We start from the raw sequence: 25,748 nt of genomic DNA, 5'->3' as shown, positions 1-25,748 counted from the left end.
CTCTAAAATCCCGTGGCTGCTGTACTAGTAATGTTATTTCAAGGACCTTCTGTTTCCTACACTATCTAGGTTTCATTTATCCGGGCGTGAAGACTACATTCTGTTCATCAGAGCTGTGTTAGACATAGAAAAATTGTCGTTTTGGATTGTAGTAACTAGGAAGGCCCACCACATTAAGAGAAAAAGCACAGTTTTCTCTGCTGGCCCCAAAGAGCCCAGCCATCAAGGACAGATGCCAGATGGGAAATTCTTCTAACCTGTGAAGACACATTTCATTGTGACAGAATTGGTTCTCTAGAAAAGCCTTTTGTCTGCTTGGGGTCAACAGTAGACAATCCAGAGAAGTGGATTTTCTTTCCACCTATACATTAATTAGGGAAGAAGTAAGCAAGTAGGCTAATTCCTCATCATGAAACGCTCCGGGGCCCCCGCACCATGCAGGGGACCCAGCTAGGGTGCTGAGGCGTTAATGAGCTGTAATTGCTTCCTGCCCTGCCTCCCCGTGGATTTTCGCTTTTACACATAGGCCTTGGGGGCCTCAGCCCAAAGGAGCATGATGGATGATGGAACTTAATTTGGTCCCTTTGGGTGGTAGGGCCTTTCAAGAAGACAGAGCAAAGTCCTCCGTGGAGGGCAAGCCATACTGAGTTAATCATTATACTCTTTACTGTGAACTAAATGGAGAAATAGTTCTCTTCTGCCACAGTACTCTTTTTAATAGACTTTAGAGTAGTTTTAGGTTCACAGCAAAATTGAGCAGGAAGTATAGAGAGTTCCTGTATACCCCCTGTAACCACACATGCATCCCGTCCACCAGAGTGGGACATTTGTTACAACTGAGGATCCTACACTGGCACCCAACGGCCTTAGTTTACATTAGAGCTCACTCTTGGTGTTGTACATTCCATAGGTTTGGACAAATGTGTCATGATGTGTATTCGCCATTAGAGTATCAGACAGAATAGTGTCAATGCCCTAAAAATTCTCTGTGCACCACTTACCCATGTCCCCAGCCCCCGGCAATCACTGATCTTTTTTACCATCTCCCTAGTCTGCTTTTATCAAAATGTCATATAAATGAATTCATACGGTATGTAGCCTTTCCACATTGGTTTCTTTCACTTGGTACTGTGCGTTTAAGATTCTTGCATGTCTTTTCATGGCTTGAAAGCTCATTTCTTTTAGTGCTATGAAGGTGACTGTCTGTGATCCAGGAAACAGGCGCTCACCAGGTACTGAATCTGCCAGTGCCTTGGTCTTGCACTGCATCCTCCGGAACTGAGAGAGATAACTTCCTGTTTATAAGCCACCCAGTCTGTGGTTGGCTGTTATAGCAGCCCAAGCTGGCTAAGACGACAACTTTTTAAGATGTGACTGACATGCAATAAACTATACGTACTCAGTTTTGTTGAGGTATAATTCACATACTACTCAATTCATTCTTTTAAAGCGTATGATTCAATAATTTTTAGTGTATTCACAAAGTTTACACGTATTTAAAATGTACAACTTGGCACATTTTGATATAGGTCCATACCCCTAAAATTATCACCATAATTAAGACAGACATAATTAAAACATAGTTAAGACATAATTAAAACTTCATTACCCAGAAGTCTCCTCATGCCCATTTGTAATTTCTTTCCCTCCTTTCTGGCCACCACCGATCGGCTTTCTATCCTATAGAGTCATTTCTATTTCCAAGAATTTTATATAAACAAAATCATAGAGTGTGTACTTTTGTTTGTTTTTGTCCTGGCTTCTTCATTCAGCATAATTATTTTAAGATTCATCCATGCTGTAGCATGGTATCTATAGTTTATTATTTTGTTTTTGCTGAGAAGTATTCAGTTGTATGATTATACCACAATTTGCATAATTATTCATTCAGCATAATTATTTTAAGATTCATCATTCATTCAGCATAATTATTTTAAGATTCATCCATGCTGTAGCATGATATCTATAGTTTATTTTTTTTTGTTTTTGCCGCGAAGTATTCAGTTGTATGATTATACCACAATTTGTTTACCTGTTCACCTGTTGATGGAAATTGGGTTGTTGCCGGTTTGGGGCCGTTACAAAGAAGCTGTTGTCAATGGTCATAGACAGATCTTTGCGTGACTTACGCTTTCACTCTTCGAGGGTAAATACCTAGGATCGGCATGGCTGGGTCGTGTGGAAATCATATGTTTTAACTTTTTAAGAAGCTGTCAAACTGCTTTTCCAAAGTGGTTGTGTCATTTTGCACCTGCTCCAGTGCTGTATGAGGGTTCCATGTACTCCCCATATCCTCCCAACACCTGGTATGGTCAGTTCCTTTCATCTCAGCCATTCTAACTGATGTGTAATGGTGTGCCCCACAATTTAAACTCCGCTGGTCCTAACTGCCTCGGAGGTCCCTCTGCATACCACCCAACATCGCTTCTCTATTCTTGCGAAGTGGATGCTTCTCTATCCACCCCTCATCTTAAACAATCTTTCTTTTAACGTTCCACCTCAGTGCTCCCAGTGTCTCGGGTTGAACCAAAGTCTGTCTCTACATATATACATACCCATATAATTCTGTGGATAATTGTTTTCCAAAGCATATTTGCATTATGATGAGATCCTCTGTGTGACTGTTTTCCCCACTCAAGGTTGGGGACCTAATACAGGGCTGGGCACAGTTTGCTGTAATGAATGCAAACTGACAGAGACAGGACTTGTCACCCTGTGAGTGGTACTCTTTCCCTACAACCTGAAAAACATAGCTCCACTCTCTCTGGTTTGAAGAGCTCTGTCATTACAGTAATTGCTATTTGAAACTTATTGATCAGAAACAGTGTGCTGATATGGGAACACTTTTAAATAAAATGAACAATTGTCCTCGTTCTTAAAAACATCCTTCAGATATAGAAGGCAAAAGATAAATGAAGTCGAAGAAACTCATGGACTTCAAGGAGATTAAGTTTTGTCTGAATGAGGGTCACACAGTCTGTCTTCACTCTATGATTTTAACGTTTCCTGTCTGAAGATGCTGTGTATTTTTGAGTGAACTGGAGTTAGTCGTAATGCCTGTAATATTCTTTTTGATGTTGATGAGTGGGGAAGGGGCAGGGTTGAGAAACATTTATATCCTAGCATCTTCTGAGAAATTCTTAGTAGTCAACAACATCTGCAAGTTCTCCAACTCCCCAGAAAATAGTCGGTCTGATGTGGTTTTTATAGGTTCACAGGAGGGAGAGGCAGAAACATAAAAGAGTAAGCTGGTTTCCAAAACAGTAGTTTCTGGTAATAAGGGGATGGTAAAGAGGTTAAGTTTCAAAGTCTGATTAGAAATCGCAGCTATGGAATTTGGAGTGATTGTCACTGAGGCTTTAAAGCCTGTGGATTTGGCCTGCTGTGCACAGACAGTGGTTCTTGATTTTTAACCCAGAGCAAAGTGGCAGCAGAGCACAAAAACATATGCAGCGTCTTCTGGGGGATACTGGGTGTGCTGGGATAATGTTCAGAATTCACCGGCAACTGGATGAGTTAAAAGAAAGTACCACAATGTGGGAAACTCTAAAGCAATCTGGCTGACTAATCAAAAGTATTTTGAAATAGTCCTTCATAGCGGGTTTTGTTCCAAAGCCAAGTAACTCCATCCATCACAAGCTAAATAAAGCCCCAGTAAGATCAATGCGATCATGGTAAGATGAGGAGGTTTATAATTAAAGCCCATGACAAAGTGACCTGCGCAAGAATACAGTGTAAAGCCGGCCGTGCTTCTCAAATTCTCACGTGCGCATGCACCACCCGGGAGTCTTGTGAAAATGAGGGTTCCAATTCCATAGGTACAGGCTGGGGCCTAAGATTCTGCATCTTAAAACAGCACTCATGTGGTGTGGATGCTGGCTCTCCTCAGACCACACTTTGGGTTGCAAATGCAGAGACTTAAGTGAATGGGTTGCTTCTCCCTCTTTTATAACATCACGGAAATGTCCTGTGAAGCTCTCTGACAAAGTAAATAAGTCTATTGTTAACAGTCCTATTCGTCTCAGGAGGGTATGGAAATCAATTCTGATATCTATGTTGTGCTTTAAGGGAAAAAGAGAAAGGGATTTTTTCGTTAATGGCATCATGGAAAAAAAAGAATTCAATTGAGAAACTTCCAGATTGAGCTGTGTTGATTTTAGGGTTGAAAATAGTCACGCCATTTATTGTATGACGCTCTCGAGTACTGAAAAAAGTTAAACTATATCCAGTATGTTGCCTGCATACATCAGGAGTAACAGTGGCATTCAAAAAATTTTAAGCCAGAAGTCACTTTTTTGGTTAAAACTTGAGAAGAAGGGCTGTCTGATTGAGTATTAAATTCTTAGTCCAGGACCATCCCGAAGGTATTACTGTGGTAGTTTAAGGCACATATTTTTTGAAGCCAGACTCTCTGGATTTGAATCCATTAAGTTTTGCCACTTACTAACTATGTACAACGGTTTACCCCTCTGTAAAATGGGTCTGCATTCTACAGGTACTATTGGATTAAGTGAGTTAATATTTGTAAAGTTCTTAGACCAGTGCTTGGCACACATACCAGCTATACAAATGTTAAATATATGACCAAAATAAGTAAGACGTGTTAGTGTCATATCTTAGTTGCCCAGTGACCCTCTGGAATCCAGAAGGGCTGTTTCTCTTTTCTCTTTAGAAATTTATTTATTTTTGTATTTATTTATTTATTTGCTGTGTTGGGTCTTTGTTGCTGTGCCTGGACCTTCCCTGGTTGCAGAGAGCAAGGGCTTCCCTTTGTTGCAGTGCGTGGGCCTCTCATGGTGGCTTCTCTCGTTGCGGAGCACGGGCTCCAGGCACGTGGGCTTCAGTAGTTGTGGCACGCAGGCTCAGTAGTTGTGGCACACAGGCTTAGTTGCTCCGCAGCATGTGGGATTATCCCAGACCAGGGATCATACCCGTGTCCCCTGCATTGGCAGGCGGATTCTTAACCACTGCACCACCAGGGAAGTCCCGGCCTGTTTCTCTTTTTAACAACTAAAATGTCTTCCTACAAGACTTCCCCATAGGCCGCTGGGTCAGAGAGAAAGGTGATTTCAGCCAACCAACAGGAAACCTCAAAATAAATTCATAGAACCTAGGAGTTTATTTTGCTCATTTGGTTAGACTTACCTCCATCCTTTGGTTTGGCAGTTGGTGATGTATATTGGCCAGGTGGCCAAGGATGTCTTGAAGTGGCCCCGCCCCTTCTCCCCTCCTGTTGTGAAACTGGAGAAGAGAGTGATTGCTGAGTATGGGATGCCGTCCACCCACGCCATGGCAGCCACCGCCATCTCCTTCACCCTCCTTATCTCTACCACGGACAGATACCAGGTAAGGCGCAGACTCCCCTTCCTCCCGTGTAACACCATCCGTACGATGAGGCAGCAAAAAGTTTCCCTTCAGGATTTTCTTTTTTTGAAGGACTTTGAAGTTTATGAAATAAAGATGGGGAACAAAAATTTACTGAGCAGTCAGTGACAATTTCTTGATAAATGAAGTGACCATATGATTTAGTACCCAAAGCAGGTTGTGCCCAAGAGTGAAAGTGGACACCATTAATAATGACAACAGGGGCTTCCCTGGTGACGCAGTGGTTGAGAGTCCTCCTGCCGATGCAGGGGACATGGGTTCGAGCCCTGGTCTGGGAGGATCCCACATGCCACAGAGTGGCTGGGCCCGTGAGCCACAACTACTGAGCCCGCGCGTCTGGAGCCTGTGCTCCGCAACAAGAGAGGCTCGCGCACCGCGATGAAGAGTGGCCCTGGCTCGCCTCAACTAGAGAAAGCCCTCGCACAGAAACGAAGTCCCAACACAGCAAAAATAAATTAGTTAATTAAAAAAAATAATAATGACAACAGCACCACAAACATAACCCGGGTGTGTGGCATCCCGCTTCCGAACGCATTTTCACCCTGAGCTGCCCGACCAGATGGCACTGAATAGGTGCTCTCATCCTCTGTTTGCAAGAGACTCGAGGGGTTTATATCCTAGTAAATGATCCTCCAGGGCTGAGATGGTTTCACCAAATCCTCCAGCTACGTGTCCCAGGGCCCAGGGTGAAATAGTCTGTTCCCAAATTAGCCCCCAGAGATGTCTCTGCCTTTTTTGGGGGCTCAACCGTTAGAAATAATCATTCCATATTTTCTAGAAAGCTGTCTAAATGACAGGGGATTAATAACTGTTGAAAATAGAAGAATTTCACTTAATATCTGCTTAAATGCCAGTTATAGTAAGACCTTTTAAAATCTATACTATTACTGCAACAAAGATTTATTTTTCCTTTCTGAGAACTCTTGCTCTAATTTTGTGCTTAATTTCAGAAATTTTACCTTTTACCCGTTGGAAAATTTAGATTTCATGAGCTCTAGCAGCCTTGTATGTAAATGATAGTATTGCTTCTCCTGCTCCTCTACACCAGAAACCCAGGGATGTTCCATGTTCCAGGTTGTACAAAAATGGGGTGTCAGCTTGATGTGCTTGGAAGAGGATAAGATTAGTGTCAGGTCCTGGCTGTACCTGGTCTGCTACCTGGTCACCTGGGGTCAGATCTCAGTTTCCTAAATGGGAAAGGGACAAGTGTATAGTATCATATCCAACTAGGTATAATCTTTTTTTGTAACTTAAATGTCATGCCAGGATCAAACAATGTCTGAGCTCCCCCAGTACTATCGGAATTAATTGAATGCAGACTTCTGAGCTATGTCATATCCCGTGCCGTCTGCCCCAGAAGGACATAGTGGGCCCAACACTGACCCCCATCGGGCTGCTGTCAGCATCAAGAGAAGCCGGTGAACATGGTTCTCTTAGGAAAAAATCAACAAAAATCAAAAAAAAAAAATCAATGTCACTGACTGCAGGAAAGCAACAACGATCATTTATACGCTCATTTTAAGGCCACCTGGATCTTCTTAAAAATGTCTTTACAGCTTATGTGATGAAACGATTTTCTTTTTTCTTTTTCTGGCCACACCGCTCGGCATGCGGGATGTTAATTCCCCGACCAGGGATCAAACCTGTGCCCCCTGCAGTAGAAGTGCAGAGTCTTAATCACTGTACCGCCAGGGAAGTCCCACAATAGTTTTCGTAAAGTCTGAGTTGTTATGCACTTCTTTCCTATTTAATTTTTTAATAATAAATGTATTCACCTTTTGGGGTTATATACTCATGAGTAGCTCTAAAAATGGGTTTATTTATATAAATATGTCTTCAGGCGAATACCAACCTCTAAATTCTGGATGCATTAACTCATTAATTTTCAACACTTTTTCGATTAAAATCAGAGACCCAGTTAATGATAAATCTTAAGAAAAGATGCACAACCCTGTGTTATTATACTCAGATGTTGCATTGGAAAGAACATGCTGGGCTTGTACTCGGAAGATGTGGCTTCTGGTTCAGACTGTGTCACTGCTGGCTGTGTGACCTTGGGCAAGTCATTGTACCTCTCTGAGCCCCAGCTCCTGTTGTGAGGGGTGATGGATGGGCAAGCATCTTTGTGCTAAAGTTCAATACTAATGCAACTTATTATCAAGGTTAAGGGTTTCCTCATCTGTGGACTGGGGCTAGTAATAGAACCTATTTCATAGGTTGTGTGAAGATACATGAGATAGTGACCCTAAAGCACTTCACATAATATAGACAGTTCTCTATCGTCTTTATCCTTATTACCACGGAAGACCACAGACATCAGTAGTTGAAGCAACTGGATTATAGCTCTGTGTCTAGCTCATAAGCAGGATATTTGTGTGTTCTTTATATGACTTGTCATTAGCCAGATTCCTCCAGCTGTTTTCATTACTCACGAGCAAATGTCAAGATTCAGTGAAGTCTGGACTCTTGCCTTGACATCTGTACAGAAATATGCCCAGTCTTAACATGGGGCTGTTGTTCCCAGGCTTCCTCAAGAAGCTGGTTGTTGCCAAGCTTTACTATCACAGCACATGATGGGGAAGTAGCTAGTTGGACTTCCAAATGACAGCACTGTCTATCTACCTTGCCTCTTGGAAATACTGTATACTTCATAAGTTTTAATCTAAAAATAGAAATAAAAAATTATTTACTCCATTAAAACTTGTAGCACCATAGCTAAGGTCAAGTTTTCTGCTGTGTCTTATTTGCATGTCAATATGTTGTGAAACTTACTTCCAGAACTATATTCCTAGACATCTTGCCCTTCTCTTTCCTTAGTTTTCCCATTTTTCAAGTGATTTGAGATCATCAGACTGCTGGTCTAGGGAATATGAGATTGAGACTAGGAGTTACGGGATCAGAAATCCTATTCCTTTCCACAGCATCAAATTGTATGTGTCTGAACCTGACCGAATGTCCTTGTTTTCTCTTCTCCCCCTGCAGTATCCCTTTGTTTTGGGACTGATGACGGCTGTGGCGTTTTCCACGTTGGTGAGTCTCAGCCGACTTTACACTGGGATGCACACAGTCCTGGTAAGCCGTTGTGGGCAGGTCTTGGGGTGATTATCTGAATAGCAGTGTGGTTAGTATGTGTTTATTAAAAGTTATTTGCATATGTAATTATATTTCCCATCAGGCCAATGAATTACGGAATTATTCTCTTCTGGCACATGTATAATAATAGTAATGAATCATTAAGATGATGTGAAGGAGGCTGAACTGGGCTAGACCCTCATGACTTGGAAGCTAGAATGGTAACAAAGATTCAGGTAGTTTGTTTACATGCCGGTTTACTGATGATGCAACAAGAGGTGCAGAAAAACACCCAGGGTCAGGGATGTGAGTGATGGACGAAGTCCTCCACTTGGTCCTCGAAGATGTGGGTGTGAAATTTGGGGGTCTCAGCTGCCCTTGCAGGGTAGGAGTCCCACCAGGTCAAAAGAGCCCAAATCATGAGCTCGCTTCCTTCCATACTGGCTTTGCGTTTAAAGAGCTGTCCATGTTTTTACCGTATTAGGCATTTTTTTTCAGGGCTTCCATAGTTAGCACAGTTAAAATTACTCAGTTCTATTTCCTAGTGTTCCAGCCAGCTACCTTGGAGTTGCAGAGCGTAATGCTGGCCATGGTTTACCAAGGGCACTATTTATCATCATAATTGCTGCAAGAAAGGTTTCTTTAAAAAGGACTAGGCCCTTGCTTATTGTGTTACTCTGCACGTGAAGCTGAAAAATTATGTTAGCAGAAGCCCTCAGGGGGGGCTTCACTTCCCTTGTGGCACAGTGGTTGAGAGTCCACCTGTCGATGCAGGGGACGCGGGTTCGTGCCCCGGTCCGGGAAGATCCCACATGCCGCAGAGCAGCTGGGCCCGTGAGCCATGGCCGCTGAGCCTGCGCGTCCGGAGCCTGTGCTCCACAACGGGAGAGGCCACAACAGTGAGAGGCCCGCGTACCGCAAAAAAAAAAAAAAAAAATGACCTCAGAGGGAAAGGCCGGCCTTCACCGGCCCTCTTGAATCTCTTCCTGGTACCTGATGTTGGTCATCCTGGGAAAGGTGGCGGTGGGGGTGGGGTGGGGTGTGGAACGGCAGAAGCCGCAGAGGTGAACGGATTTAGGGAGAGAGTTTGTCAGAATGGGCAGAAGAAGAGAACAGGGAGGAAGTAAACCCGGAGAAAGATGTTTGTGGCTGCATGAGATGCAGAGAGCAACGTCATGCTTTCCTCTCAAGAAGAAAACAAATTATAACTCCAAGGAAAGCGGGGACGTGAGTGGAGTCGGGGCTGGACCCAGGGTGAGGCAAGTCAGGCAGGAAATTGAAGGGGTGCCAAACAACTCCAGAATCAAAAGAAATGATTTTCATGCGCTACTTAAAAAATCAAAATCAAGGCAGAAACTTTCTGCAAGATATCCCAGTCTGAAATAAAGTCCTGCGTTTGTGTGACCTTGCTGGTTTTGCCCTACCCTGATCCTGGAGTGCTGCCCAGTGCAAGGGGGCCCAGATTTTGAAAATACGACGGGAGCAATTAGGGGTCAGCCTTATTATCTACCTACCAAGACACGTCCCTGCTGTTCCCGTCCCATTGCACAGTGTGTCTCATGGCTTCTAAGACTTAAGGGGAAAGGGGAGAAGAGCATTCTCAATTTGCTACACCACTGCTCCTCATTATAAAGAAGTTCTCTCCAAATACGTCTACAGACTTAAATATGGAATGAAGCAGAACCCTCTCGGGTGTTTGAGTATTTCTTTTATCTGGGGCTACTTTTTAATTTCCATTGGTTTTAATAAAAAGCGATCTTAGGAACTCAGGTTAAAATTAAAACCAAAGTAAACATGAGAATGTGGAGCTGCAGACATGAATAGAGGGCACAGAAAACCCACCTCAATAAAAATCCAGCTACGTGTCTGTCTTTAGTTTTAAAAGTGGGTTGGGGGGTAGGGAAGCACAAATTTGTGGGGAAGATCGTTTAGACCTCTCTTTGAGATCTAAGGAATTGGGTCCCACCACTCATTTTGGAGCATCCGTTCCAGAAAAAACTGGAACAAGGGGCAGTAGCAACTATTCCTCCCACCCCCATCCTGCTCCACCATTGCCGTGCAGGACTCCTTCACACGTATAATTTTGTCTCATAAAGACCTGAAACCCTGGACTTCCCTGATGGTCTAGTGGTTAAGACTCCACGCTTCTAAAGCGGGGGTGTGGGTTCGATCCCTGGTCGGGGAACTAAGATCCCACATGCTGCACAGTATGGCCAAAAAATTAAAAAAAAAAAAAAAGATCTGAAACCCTGACTCAGGCCCAGGTCTGAGTCAGGCTCCACAGCCACAGACATGGCCCAGGGTAGAATGGTACCTAATTTCTAGTAGCAAAGGGGAATGGTTAGTTTTAATAGAAAGATGGAGTTGAATTATGGATTGGTTATCTTTATTTAGCAGCAACTTAATAAGCTTCTGCAGGGTCACAGGCTTGGAGCGAGATCTAGAAGATACTGAGGTAAACAAAACCTACCTCCCCCTCCCAGGTGTCCGGATCCATTGATGGAGACAGAGGTATGAGCTTACTGATTGCTGGCTGTGATATAATTAGCATGGAACAGCTGGATCAGGCCAGCTAAGGTGGCGTGCCTCTCCTCTGGACTCTTCACATTCTCTAGGGACTGCCACACACTGGTGGTTCTCAACCTAGGCTGCACATTCAAATCCCATGGAAAACTTCAAAGAAAATATTTGGGGATGTTTGGACATCTACGATCATAGCAGCAGCATTATTCACAGTAGCCAAAATGTAGAAGCAACCCAAGTGTCCATGGATGGATGAGTGGATAAATAACATGTGATAGATACATGCAATGGAATATTACTCAGCCTTGAAAAGGAAGGAAATTCTGACACACACTACAGCATGGAAGAAACTTGAAGACATCACGCTAAGTGAAATAAACCAATCACCAAAGGCAAATACTCTATGATTTTGCTTATATTCATAAAGACAGAAAATAGAAGGTGGTTCCCAGAACCTGAGGGGAGGGGGAATGAGGAGTTATCATTTCATGGGTACAGAGTTTCAGTTTGGGAAGATGAAAAGGTTCTGGAGGTGGACAGTGGTGATGTTGCCCAGCAATGTAAATGTACCTGATACCACTGAACTGCACGCGTTAAAACGGTTAAGATGGTTAAATTTATGCTATGTGGGGTTTTTACCACAATAAAAGATACAGTCCTAGGCATTGGTGTTTTTTCAAAGTTCCTCAGTTGATTTCGGTGTGCAGCCAGGGTTGAGAGCCATCTGTTAGACTGTCCCTTAGAGCTGGGCCAGGGCACAAGCCTGGACAAAAGAAGAGTTGGAAGGTGTAAGGAAAGTGGGGGCAGGTGCTGTATAGGCAGCCACTGTGTCCACAGCATGAATGGCTCTAATTGCACCCAGCTAGGAGGCTCACAGCACGCGAGTCATTCAGGTGGCTACCAGCTTCATATAAATGGTTCTCCGTGCGTAAACAGGAAGGACGGTTCACAGAGAGCAGTCATTTGCTTATCTCGCCTGGTAAGAAATCTCTCTTGTCAAAGGTGAGTGGTTTGCTGTGAGATCAGGCTTCTGGACAGGCTCTGGCTGACTCCTGGGCAGGTCTGAGTGAAGCATGGGGAGGCATTGAACCTGCATGTGGCGTCACCATCCGGCCAAACCAGCTCTGGCATTGCTTCTATCTACCGGGACGCCCAAGGGAGAAACTTGGGCGCTGTCCTAGCTCTTCTCTTCCCACACTCATCAGTCAGGTAGTCACCACGTCACATTAGTTCTGACTCTTAAAGATGTCTTAAAGCTGTTCTGACACCACTGCCAGGATAGTATTTCCAAATCTGATGATGCTCTTCCATGCATGGAAACGTTTCTCCATCTCCTGCTGAATGTGAGCAACAACACAGGTGGCCCCAACTGGGGCCTTTGGGGGAATCGACCTTTGAGAGAAGTCAGCACTGTTTATGGCAAAACATGGAAATAAAACACAGGGGCCCTGATGACATTCTTGTACCATACCTGGGGCCACACTACCTGTAGGCTGGCTGTTCCTTATTGCCCAAGCTGATTTTTATTGAAATTGTACATTTCCCATAGTAAAAAGCATCCTAACCAATGATTTACAGAACTAGCTTTTTGGTGTATAATTTCATGTTCCCTTGGTTTGGAAAGTAAACCAATTACAGCCAGCTGAAGGGGCAGGGGAGAGGGTAGGATGTCTTGGAAAGATGGGGTAGCCCGTGGAATCCAACACAGATGGGGCCGAACAACTAAGCTTCATACATGTCTTCCTCTCCCTGCAGAGTGCCACGGTGCACAGAACGCAGATCCTAACAACTTCTCTCTCACATCCAGACCTTCACTCTCAGAGATGAAACTTTGATTGGACTCGGCGTTACCCTTGGGCTTGGGAGCCTGGCAGGGAGGCAGGGTTGCAGAGCAGAGACAGGGCCCCAGAGGCCACCCCTGTGGGCTGCAAAGGCAGTGCCCAAAGAACGGAAACTGGAAAAACAACCCAGTAAGTAAGTTCACCATGATTGAGAATGCCCAAACTCAAGTGGTTACCTTGTGCGTGAGTCAGGATGCCTTGAATGCAAATAACAGAAACCAGCGCAAACTTGTTGAAGCTGGAGAGGAAATACACTGGTTTTTTTTTTGTTTTTTTTTTTTTTTTGCGGTACGCGGGCCTCTCACCGCTGTGGCCTCTCCCGTTGTGGAGCACAGGCTCCGGATGCGCAGGCTCAGCGGCCATGCCTCACGGGCCCAGCCGCCCCGCGGCATGTGGGGTCCTCCTGGGGCACGAACCCGCGTCCCCTGCATCGGCAGGTGGACTCTCAACCACTGCGCCACCAGGGAAGCCCTACACTGGTTTTTATAACCACATTGTAGGAAGGACAGAGGTGCAGGTGGCCACTGGGAGTGTGGGCCTCTGGGTCTAGATCTGTATTGCAAGTCTCCCCCACTCTTTCCCTAGGTTCTTTTCTTTTCTTTATGGCTGTGTTGGGTCTTTGTTGTGGTGCACGGGCTTCTCATTGTCATGGCTTCTCTTGTTGCGGAGCACGGGTTGTAGGTGTGCAGGCTTCAGTAGTTGTGGCACGTGGGCTCAGTAGTTGTGGCTTGCGGGCTCTAGAGCTCAGGCTCAATAGTTGTGGCACACGGGCTTAGTTGCTCCGCGGCATGTGGGATCTTCCCAGGCCAGGGCTCGAACCCGTGTCCCTTGCATTGGCAGGCAGATTCTTAACCACTGTGCCACCAGGGAAGCCCCCTAGGTCATTTCTGTATCTCTCTACATGGTGGATCTATCCTCTTGGGCTGCCCTCTCTCTGATGCTAGACCCAAGGCTTAAATTCTTTCTGTGTTACTCCTGAAAAGATTCTAGTGGAGACTTTCATTGGCCTAGCCTGGATTATGAGTCTCTTGCTGTACCAAACACTGTCCAAGGGGATGCAGGGGATTGTGATTGGACAAGCTGGGCCAGAAGCCAGCCTATGTGAACAGGGGCTGTGATTGGCAGTGACGGCTAGGGTTAGTACTGGCGTGTGAGAGGGCCCCTTCTCCAAAATAAAATGCATCTGTTGCCAGAAGACGGCAGGCAAAGCACCAGTGACATACTTTGTACATTGACATCATTGCATTTTCCTACTGTTTGAAAGACTCAAAAACTGGACGTTATGTTTGTGGGGAAAGGAGGACTACAGAAAATCAAGAAGGCTGATTATACTATGTTTGTGAAACCGAAAATAAATCAACTTATACAGAATTTATTTTAAGTCTTTTAACTGAGAAAGCAATCATCCCTAATATATTAACAGTAAAATTAGCCAGAATTTTTGTTGTTGTTGTTAGGTTAGTGAATAGTTGTTCCATTATTTTAAACTTGAGTTAGCTGAAATGCTCTTCTATTTTATTGTCCCTAAATTGCTTGATCTGTGAATAATTATATAGATATTAGGTTTTATTTGCTTACTCATTTTTTTTCCCCCTAAATATTGCTTTAGTTTTGGTTGGAGTTGGAGAATGTTGAAAAGGTTTCTCAAATATTAAATTATCTGCAGACCATACAAAACTATGTTCTGGCTTTGGACTAGAGCATTTTGGGTGTGTTTTTTCAAGTTCTTTGAAACTACTTTTTTTTTTTAAAAAAAGTCTTACTTCAAACTGCCTTACTTAACATAGAGAGAAAGCGAATTGTAATATAAATTACACCCTACAAAGCTCTACTTTGTTATACCCTGTTGGGTGAGTTAGTTACTGAGATAAAAAGGGAATTTGGTTGTGTTTCTAGGCATCAGTCACCACAATATTATGCACATTCTTTTCTCTTTACCTTGGAGAGAAGTATTTTTACCCTTTCATTAAAATAGAGGATTATTTCTGGTTTCAAAAGTAGTAAGTGCTCATGGTAAAACACTCATCCCCTCTTGTTTTTAAAGTTGTTGTTGTTGTGTGTGTGTGTGTGTTTTTAAGACAAAATAAATTGCCGTTAGTCAAACCACCACACGAGGAGTTCAGACAGCCAGACAGCCATTTGTTAGGACGATACAAAGGGAAACTGAAGGCACTTTATGCTTCTATATTAATTGAACCAAAATTAGGACTTTGCACAATTTCCAGCAAGAACTGCTCATGGTTTGTATTCCTAACAACAAACATAGGCAAATTAATTTTTTATCTCCTTTCTCAGTGCCGTCTAAAAAGCCACAGTTGGGGTAACTTTTTCCACCTATTCTGTGTGAGGTGCATAGACTCCTGGACATGCCCTAAATCTAGGAGGGGGAGCTGGACTGAGCCTTGAGTGCAGCCCACAGAAGATAACGCAGAGACAGAAGTTGGTCGAAGCACCAGAATCACGCAGAGTTCGGAGATCCTTAGGGGCAGTGGGCCAAGCCCTAAAGGGCTGAAAGCAGGCACAGTCTGGTCCTGGGCCAGTTTGCCTCAGACCAGAAGCTACTTATATCCTTCCTCCTGCAATTGTTGGCCTCTAACATTCTGTGGCCTGGAGCCTCAGAAGCTGCTCCAGTAGGATGTGTTGTCAGACCTGCCGGAGTGTGACAACCAACAGTTAGTCTGATGGGGGAGGGGAGCCAGTGTCTGGGCAGGCTAGCCAAGTGGACTAGGTCTGCAGCTACAGAGATGGTCCCTTGAGGCTGAGCTGGGCAGGTGAGGTGGTGATGGGGAAGCAGGTAGTTGACCTCAGTGAGAATGACACCAAAGTACCTGTATAGCCCAGACTGCTGAAGAGGGAGCTCGGGTAAATGCTTAAGGTCTAGAATGTATTGAGAATGCATTCACTTTTCCCAGCTGCTCATGAAAAACAAGCACATTCAGATCCAGAGCACAGATTTGAGATGTAAGGGATCAGATTAAACCTTCTGTAGAAGCCAGTCTCCATTTTTCTTTCTTTTCCTAGGTTATTGCTTTTTGGATCATATAGTGTGTTACAGTCTTATTGAAGGGTGAAGTTTTTCTGTAAGCTTATAATCGTGTGCCTTTTTTTTTTTTTTTTTTTAAAGAAAATTAAATTTACTTCTCACACCAGAAACCAGAGTGGTCCAGACTGGTGGGTCAGCTGGGAATCTGGCTTCTTCCCATCTTGTAATTGTATGCCTCTCTTAATGGAAAAAGCACTGTCTTCAAAATTTGTGAAATCAACTTTTGTAAATTGAATCATACCTTCCCATTTATTTACATGATTATTTTAAAAAGAGATTCTTTGGCCTCTTGGGGAAATATGTACACGAATTTCTGCCGTAAATGCTCACTGTTGCTGTGACATTCCTGAAAATATTGGCACGCACTGGCACGTTATTTTCATTGCAGCTCTCTAAGTTATTCCTAGTTTGTCCCACTAGAGGAACAAAGAGAAAGGGATATGAAATGCTTTGCCGTGATTCAACTAACCACTGAAACCAGAGAATAAAGCTTTATTTCTGAACCAAATCCAATCATAGGAAGAAAATTCAATCTAGTTTCATGAACTATTCACCTTCTTCAGAAGGCAGATGAACCCCTTAGAAAAGAGGAATCCTGCATATTTTATATCAGTAGTTCAAAGCCATGAAGGCGGAAGCAAACCCAACGTGCTGGGGGCGAAGTGACGTTTTGTCTGCCTCAGCCAGGAAGCCTCCTATATTCTTCATGCTGTTTTTCCAAACAAACATTTGGAAAAATTAGACAGAAAATATAAGTGAATATTTATGTAAACATAAAATTGAGAAGGACCTTTCTAGGCACGATATTAAATGTGATAATTCACAAAAGAAAAGTTTAGAAGAGCTGATTACATCCATTTTTTAAAAGCTTCTGTATATAAAAAAAATATATTAAGTGACAGGCAAAGGATTAATGTAAAGCAAAAGCCCAGCCTACAAACAGACAGGAACAGGCAGTTCCCGAAAGAAAAAATAAAAATGTCCAATGAATATGAGGCGCCAATTCCACCTGTATTTACAGGGATATTTAAAAAAGTCATAAAACAAGTACGAATAAAAATGAGACGTCATTTTAAAATTTTTGCCTGTGAGATTGGTAAAAAATTAAAAGACGGCAATCGATGTTGATAAGGGATTGAGTGCTGGGATATTCTCCTAAGGGACTTTTTCATGTAATATGTGTCAAAAGCAGTAAAATGTATGATACCTACCGTTTGACCTAGGAATTGCTTGAGAATTTCTCCTGAAGAGCAATTGAACAAATACGTACATTTGAATGAGGTTAGAGTGTTACTTAAAACAGGAAAACGTGGAAGACGACTAAATGTGCAACAATAAGGAACTGCCAGATTAAATTAATTGTATATCAGGATATGGAACAATATTCAGCTGTTGAACATTATGTAATTAAATATTTATTGATAGAGCAGTTTTGTTTATAACCTCTAAAAATTGGAAACAGTACAAATGCCCTTCAACCGGTGAACTGATTAACAGACCTCGGTACATCCACACGATGGATTATACCCCACAATAACGAGGAACAAACTACTGTTTCATGTAATATGTTGGGTGGTCCTGTCTTGTTTTTTCTTATAAGTTTATTGAGATGATATTGATATATAACATATGTAAGTTTAAGGTATATAATATGATAATTAGGTATACATATATATTGCAGAATGGTAACCAAAAAAGTTAATTAACACCCCTAGCCCCTCACATAATTACCTTTTTTTTTTGTGATGGTGATAACATTTAAGATCTACTCTCTTACAACTTTCAGTTGTATAATACAGTTTGTTAATTATAGACATGATGCTGTTCATTAGATTCCCCAGAACTTATTCATCTTATAGCTAGAAGTTTGTACCCTTTGACCAACATCTCCCCATTTTCCCCACCTCCCAGCCTCAGGCAACCACCATTCTACTGTTTCTATGAGTTTGGCTTTTCTAGATTTCACGTATAAGTGAGATCCTATAGTATTTGTCTTTCTCTGTCTGACTTATTTCACTTAGCATTAATGCCTGTAAGGTCCGTCAGTGTAGTTGGAAAAGGCAGGCTTTCCTTCTTTATTATATATATATTTTATATATATTCATATATATATGATGGTTCTCTTTTGAATTATGCTAAGTGAAAGAAGCCAGAATCAAAAGGCTACATATTATATGATTAATTTATATTATGTCAGGAAAAGGCAGAATTATGGTGATGGAGAAAATATCAGCGGTTGCCCGGAGCTACGGTGGTGGCAGGGCTTGCCTGGAAAGGACCAGCGAAAGAGTTTTGGGGGTGATGATACCATTGTTCCATATCCTGATGGCTGCGGTTGTTCCCTAAGTCTATACATTTGTCAAAACTCATAGAACTGTAAATGAAAGAAAATGAATTTTAGTGTATGTAAATTTAAAAATTAAATTATACTCTTAAATGTAAGAAAAGGCACAGAGGGGTCTGGGGAGAGAGAGGGAGAGAAATACAACTGGTAGAAAAATAAAGGCTAAAAAGACTCCAATTTTAAGGAAAAAAAACTGTAACACAAAAATCTGCTACAATATATCACTGAGTGAGGAAGGCAGGGTATTTCTCTCTGGTGCATTTTGCACGACACTCCTGAAAACAGTTGTCCCATGAGATTCCCTGGTGAAAAGAAAAGGATTCCTTAAGCAGTTTGTGATAAGTGTTCTGCCCCTCCTCAACCTACTACACAGTCGTATATAAAGGTTCTTAAACATTTGAAATCAAAGAAACCAGTGTAATGTTGCTCACCCAAGGTTCTACCCCATTGAATCCAGTTAAGGAAGTTCTGAGTGCTTCCTTTAAAATGCACTGTAGGTCCCTGGCCAACTCTTTATTATTCCCTTGGAGATTTCTGAATTTCAAATTGTTTTCTTTTTCCTGCTTTGTATGTTTCTGGACTCCTCCCTAGCAACTATTGATGGATGCTTGATAAATGCTAATTACACAACAGAATTTTATTTAAAAACAACAAAAGCCCAAGATTCTACATTACAGCAGAAAATAGAATCAACTCTAGGTATGTTAAGCAAAGTGGAATTTAATACAGGAAATGTCACCCAGAAGTCGAAGTGCTGCTGGCGACTTGTCACCACAGTGCTCACCGTCTTCCCCTCTGGGCACTCACCAACCAAATGAGCAGATGTTAGGCTGGAGCCTCTGTGACCCGACTTTGTTGCCTCTAGAAAACTAGGAGCTGGATTCCCCAACCTATTGCTGCAACTCAGCTTCCTGTGATGTTGCAGGATCCCAAAACTAGGAGCTGGATTCCCCAACCTACTGCTGCAACTCACCTTCCTGTGATGTTGCAGGATCCCAGGAACAGCAGGAGGAAGGTAGCCTCCACCTCTTTTCCACTTTCCAAATTCTGCAAGAATGCATCTAAGTGGTGGAACCTGATTTCCAAAGGAGCCGAGGGAATGTAGTTTTTTATCCTTCCCACATCTCAAGTTCAGGGGGAGGCAGGAATGGACACAGGGTGCTAGTTGAAAATTCCCATCGTGCTGTGGGATCCCTTTTCCCATTGTCATCTGTTTTCCTCTAAGCATACTGTGGGAAACTCTGCTTAGGATAATTTCCTAGAAGTGAGCATCCTAGGGAAAACTATGACATTTTACCAACAGAAAAAACAAGAATGTGAATCTCCTGACATTTGTTTCTTTTAACATTAAATACAAATATTTCTATTCCAGTAGATAAAAGGACACTTGAGAGATTTTCATTCAAAGCCCCTTAGCTCACCTAACATTTTAATGTAGAAATATCACTTTCATATCAGTAAGAGCAGGCTATAATATAAGCGTATGATTGGTTATATTCATGTCTGTCTTCCCATTAGATTGTGAGTGCCTTGAGGCTAAGAATCATATTTTCTTCACCTTTGTTTGCGCCAGAGTTCCCAACAGAGTCCCTGACAGTAAGTTCACAGTAAATGTCGAGTGGATTGTAATGGATATCATCTGTTATCTGTTCATAAATCAGTCTTTTTTATTTCTTTGTACTTTATTGAGTCAGATTTGACAAGATTCAGCCATTAGTCTGAATACTGCATTCACTATAGGAGACCAGGCAAGATCACATGTCTAATATTCTTTTTCAGCATTATTTTGTTTTGCCTATAAGAATAAACCTGTGAAAAATTTAATAGAAAGGGGCATGCAAAAGTAAATACTGCTCAGGCATGGATGCTCCATTTTGGAGCTTCTAGAACTCCCAGAGTTGAATGTGGCAGGTGTCTTGACATGTAGAAAGGGACCCTGGAACAGTGGTCTGCAGCATGAAGTTTTGAGGCTCTTTGAGGGACCAGTTCTTAGGAGAAGAGTATCTGAAGACATGCTGCTTCAATGCTTCACACATTTCATTTTATAAATGTGTTGCTGATGTAGCCAGGATGGAGAGGAAGTTCTTCATTTCCTAATGGACTTGAGAATTGCATAAATAGAAAACCTGCTACCTAGTTCTTGGGTATAGGTGTGTAAGTCGTACCTAGAGGATAAGGAGAGATCAGTAAGCACGCCCAAGGACTCACCACCCAGGTTACTGTAAATATAGCATTACCAGTACCTCTGAAGTCCTCGTGCCCTTTACTCTGCATCTCCCCCAAAGTACCCGCTCCCCAGGTCTCTGACACCATACCTTAGTTGAACTTCGCGTAAATGGAATTACACCGTGTATTTTCTTCAGCCCTGGGCTTCTTTTACTATTTCATTTGTCATAGTCACCCATACTGTATGTCGCTTTAGTTCATTAATTTTTATTCTTGTACAGTATTAAATCATAGAACTAGATCCCATTTTACTTGGCTCTTTTATTACTGATGGATATTTGTGTTTCCAGTTTGAGGCTATTGTGAATGATGCAAGACCTTCTTTAATGCGCCTTTTAGAGCACATATGTATGTTTTACTGTTGAATATGAATGTAGAAGTGAAATTGCTGGATCATAAGGTATGTTCAGTTTTCAGATGTCCAGTTGTGTTTTCTGAAGTATTGTACCAGTTTATGCTCCCACCAGTAGTATATGAGATTTCCAGTTCTCCACATCCTTGCCAGCCCTTGCTAACGTTAGTCATTTTCATTTTCGCCATTCTAGTGGGTGTGTAGTAGTGTCTCTGTGTGCTTTTATTTTGATTTCTCTGATGAATAACGGCATTCAGCCCCTTTCCATGTTTACTGATCACCTCTTTGGTGAGGTGCCTGTTTATCTTTGACCATTTTTTATTGGATTGTCTTCTCTCTACTGATTTATTGGTGCGTCACTGGTCAGATGTATGTATTGAGAATTTCTTTCCCCATTTTCTGCCTTGCCTTTTTATTCTATTGGTGGTATCTTTAAGTGAAAAGAAGTTCTTAATTTTAACATACTCCAGTTATCAATCTTTACCTGTGTTTATAACTTTTTGTGTCCTGTTTAAGGTATTTTTGCCTACCAGAAGGTTGTGAAGATATTCTCTTAGTTTGAAAAGTTTTATTATTTTGCTTGTCTTATTTAGATCTACAATCTACTTGGAATTGATCCACTTTTATTCTATAGGAATACCCAATATACTCAGCATTATTTATTGAAAATTTAGATTGTCTTTTTTCCACCAACTGAAATGTCAACTTTGTCATAAATCAAGTGGCTATACACTCTTTATATATATTAATATGTACATACACTCTCCATTTTCCATGAGTTTACTGGTCTATCTTCATGCCAATACCACTCTCTTATTTATTGTAGGTTTGTAATAAGCCTTTTTTTTTTAAACATCTTTATTGGAGTATAATTGATTTACAGTGCTGTGTTATTTCTGCTGTATAGCAAAGTGAATTAGCTATAGATATGCATATATCCCCATATCCCTTCCCTCTTGTGTCTCCCTCCCACCCCTCTAGGTGGTCACAAAGCACCTAGCTGATCTCCCTGTGTTATGCAGCTGCTTCCCACTAGGTATCTATTTTACATTTGGTAGTGTGTATATGTCAATGCTACTCTCTCACCTCGTCCCAGTTTACCCTTCCCTCTCCCCGTGTCTTCAAGTCCATTCTCTACGTCTGCGTCTTTATTCTTGTCCTGCCCCTAGGTTCATCAGAACCTTTTTTTTAGATTCCATATATGTGTTAACATACGATATTTGTTTTTCTCTTTCTGACTTCACTCTGTATGACAGACTCTAGGTCCATCCACCTCACTACAAATGGTTCAATTTTGTTTCTTTTTATGTCCGAGTAATATTCCATTGTATATATATGCCACATCTTCTTTATCCATTCATCTGTCGATGGACACTTAGGTTGCTTCCATGTCCTGACTACTGTAAATAGTGCTGCAATGAACATTGTGGTACATGTCTTGTTTTGAATTAAGGTTTTCTCAGGGTATATGCCCAGCAGTGGGATTGCTGGATCATATAGTAGTTCTATTTTTAGTTTTTTAAGGAACCTCCATACTGTTCTCCATAGTGGCTGTATCAATTTACATTCCCTCTTGTAATAAGTCTTGATGTCAGCTAGTAAAAGTCCTCCAACTTTGCTCTTCAAAAGTTTTTTTGTTATTCTTGGCCCTTTGGATTTCCATACAAATTTTGGAATCAACTTGTCATTTTCTCCAATGCTAGACTTTTTTAAAATTAATTTATTTTATTTTAATTTATTTTTGGCTGCATTGGGTCTTCATTGCTGTGTGCGGGTTTTCTCTAGTTCAGACAAGCAGGGGCTACTCTTCCTTGCAGTGCGCAGGTTTCTCATTACGGTGGCTTCTCTTGTTGCAGAGTGCGGGCTTCAGTAGTTGTGGCTCGAGGGCTCTAGAGCGCAGGCTCAGTAGCTGTAGCACGCAGGCTTAGTTGCTCCGCGGCATGTGAGATCTTCTCCACGGACCAGGGCTCGAACCCGTGTCCCCTGCATTGGCAGGTGGATTCTTAACCACTGTGCCACGAGGGAAGCCCCAGTGCTAGACTTTTTATTGGGATTATATTGACTCTCTAGATCAACTTGGGAGAATTGGCATCTTTTGCAATATTGCGGTTTTCAATTCATTGGCATAGTACATTCCTCTACTTAGATCTTTAGTTTATCTCAGTAATGTTTTAGTTTACTGTGTAGAGGTATTGCGTATAATATATTAGATTTATTCCTAGGTGTTGGTAGGCTTGTTGCTGAAAATTGCATTTGTTTCATTTTCTAATTATTCTATTTCTAATGAGCCCATATATATATATAAATACAATTGATTTTTATACATTGACATATCCAGTGTGTTTAGTAAATTCAGTTATTCCATTAATTGCTTGTATATTCTTTTGGATTTTCTACTTAACACAATTATGCAGTTGGTGAACAATGCCAAATTTACTGCTTCCCCAATATTTATTTCTTTAGTTTGCCTTATATCCCATGGGCTTTGATCTCCATTATGATATTGAATAGAAATGATGTGGTCATCCTTGTTTCTAAACTCAGGGAGAAGGTGTTTTATATTTCATCCTTAGGATGCTGTTAACTGTAGATTTTTTTTGTCGGCACCATTTATCAGCATTAGAAAGTTTACTTTTATTCCTGATTTGCTATGAGTTTTGGGGTTTTTTTTTTTATCCTAAATGGTACTGAATTTTATTAAATGACTTTTTGCATCTCTTGAGATGATCTTATGATTTTTCTTCTTTATTTTATTAATGTTATGATTTCTTCTGATTGATTTTTGATTATTACACTAACTTTGCATTTCTGGTATAAACTCAACTTGGTCATTATATATTACCTTTTTTTATATCACTGAATTCACTTTCTCCCAGCGTGATTTTTATGGACTTTTATAACTATATTCATGAGTGAGATTGGTGTGTGATATTTTTTTCTTGTGGGTTTTAGTATTAAGGTTAGGCTGACCTTATAAACTGATTTGGGAACTCTTCCTCTTTTTCTATTTTTAGAAGAATTTGTATACGTTTTTTTCTTTTAAATCTTTGGAAGAATTCATCAGTAGCCCAATTGGATCTGGAAGAGTTATTTTTGAGAAAAGGCTTTAAATTATATTGATATATTTCATATATATATAAAACTATTCAAATTTTCTGTTTTCTCTATATGTTACGTTTTTCTAGGAATTTGTCCCTTTTATCTCAGTTGTCAAATTAATTGCCATAATGGTGTTTATAAGTCTCTTTATTATCTTTGTAAGATCTGTAATTTGTTTTTTCATTCTTGATTCTATATTCTTTGTGGATCCATTTTATAGGGGCTTATCAATTTTAGTCTTTTTAAGGAACCAACTTTTGGTTTTGTTAATTTTCTCCTTTGTACATGTATTAATTTTTGTTCTTTATTATTTTCATCCTTTCAGCATTACTTTGCTGTTATCTTTCTAGTATATTTGAAGTAGATTCTTAATCATTGATTTTTAGTCCTCCTTCTTTTCCAATATATCATTTAAGGCTCTACCTTTAAAAATATGCTTAGTTGCATCGTACAAGTATTAACAAAGTATGTTTCATTGTCATTTATTTGAAAATATTCCCTAATTTCCCCTAAGGGTCACTTAGAAGTATATTAGTTAAATTTTAAATATTTGGGAATTTTCTAATTATTGTTTTAAATTTTATTTCTAGCCTAATTTCCCTTTAATCAGAAACGGTACGCTATATGATTTCCATTTCTTGAAATTTGCTGAGATTTACTTTATTTCCCCACATATGGTTGCATTTTGTGTAATTGCTGCATATGGTGTTTTATATGACAGGTCATTTTTTAAATTGTACTTTTTGAAGTCCTGTATCCTCATTGATTTTTTTTTTTCCTGCTTGTTCTTTGCATTGCTGAGAGAGGTATATAAAAATCACTCACTGTGGTTGTGAATTTGTCTATTTATTCTTTTAGTCTGTCAATTTTTCCTTCACATATTTTGAAGCTATATTATTTGATACATGCAATTTTTAAATGGTTGTCTCTTTGATAGGTTAGCCCTTTTACCAGTATGGAATGTCCTTTTTGTCACTAGCAATGTTTCTTGCCTCAAAGCCTACTTTGTCTGATGTTAATATCGCAACACCAGCTTTGTTTGGGTGAGCATTTGCAGAGCATTTTCCATCCTTTTACTTTTTGCCTTTTCTGTATCCTAATATTTGCATTGTGATTCTCATGGGCAGTATGTAGTTGGGTTTTGTTTTTTAATTTAGTTTGACAGCTTTGCTTTTTAATTGGTGTATATAGTCTGTTGTCACTTAATATAATCTGATATATTTGGATTTAAATCTGCTATATTGCTTTGTTAACTTTTCCCCACCTGTTCTTATCTCTTTTTTGCCTTCTCTTGCATTAAGCAGGTATTTTGACTTTCCCTTTTCCCCTCCTCTATTAACTTGTTATAAAGTCTTTACAATTCTTTCAGTGGTCCCCAAGAATTACAACATGTATCCTTGATTAACGAGCATCAAATGCAAATCAGTAACTTTATCACTTCCTGGGAAGAGTGGGTTATTAAATGAAATTTAATTCTACAAATACTTAAAGCCCTCAAGGACTTATTTTTATTGTTGTATACTTAATATATATTTAAGTTCATCCACATATTTATCCTTTCTGTTGTTCCTCATTCCTTCCTACAGTTTTGTTCTTCCATCTGGTGTCTCATTCCTTCTGCCTAAATTACTCTATTCAGTGTTTCTTTTAGCGTGGTTCTGCTGGTAATGAATTTCTCAGTTTTCGTTTTACTGGAAATGTCTTTATTTCAGTTTCATTTTGCTGGGTTTAGAACTCTATGTCATTTCCTCTGATGTCCCTGAACTGGAATCTTGCCATTTCCGTTTGCCCATGGTATACACTTAAATCATTGTAGCCAGCTTGGTCAGACTGGCAGTAAGTTTCCAGATCTCATACCTGCCA

General features: G+C 40.9%; 1 protein-coding gene across 3 annotated transcripts in view; it reads left to right on the top strand.

Moving 5' to 3' along the window:
* SGPP2 (sphingosine-1-phosphate phosphatase 2) overlaps positions 1-25,748 on the top strand; it is a 124,525-nt gene that overhangs the window by 75,546 nt on the left and 23,231 nt on the right. For 2 of the 3 annotated variants that reach the window (XM_027120286.1, XM_027120266.1), the window contains exons 3-4: positions 5,167-5,346; positions 8,368-8,457. In XM_027120286.1, coding sequence (XP_026976087.1) covers positions 5,173-5,346; positions 8,368-8,457 — 264 coding nt within the window. In that variant the 5' untranslated portion in view covers positions 5,167-5,172. The remainder of the gene's footprint in view (positions 1-5,166; positions 5,347-8,367; positions 8,458-25,748) is intronic. The other variant, XM_027120277.1, reaches the window with a different exon arrangement.

The sequence above is a fragment of the Aethalodelphis obliquidens genome, unplaced genomic scaffold (assembly GCF_003676395.1).
Source record: "Aethalodelphis obliquidens isolate GAN/ISIS:26980383/991018 unplaced genomic scaffold, ASM367639v1 scaffold2, whole genome shotgun sequence".
In the NCBI taxonomy this organism is placed as follows: domain Eukaryota; kingdom Metazoa; phylum Chordata; class Mammalia; order Artiodactyla; family Delphinidae; genus Aethalodelphis; species Aethalodelphis obliquidens.
The sequence above is the reverse complement of the archived record's forward strand: the minus strand, read 5'-3'. Positions and strand labels throughout refer to the sequence as shown.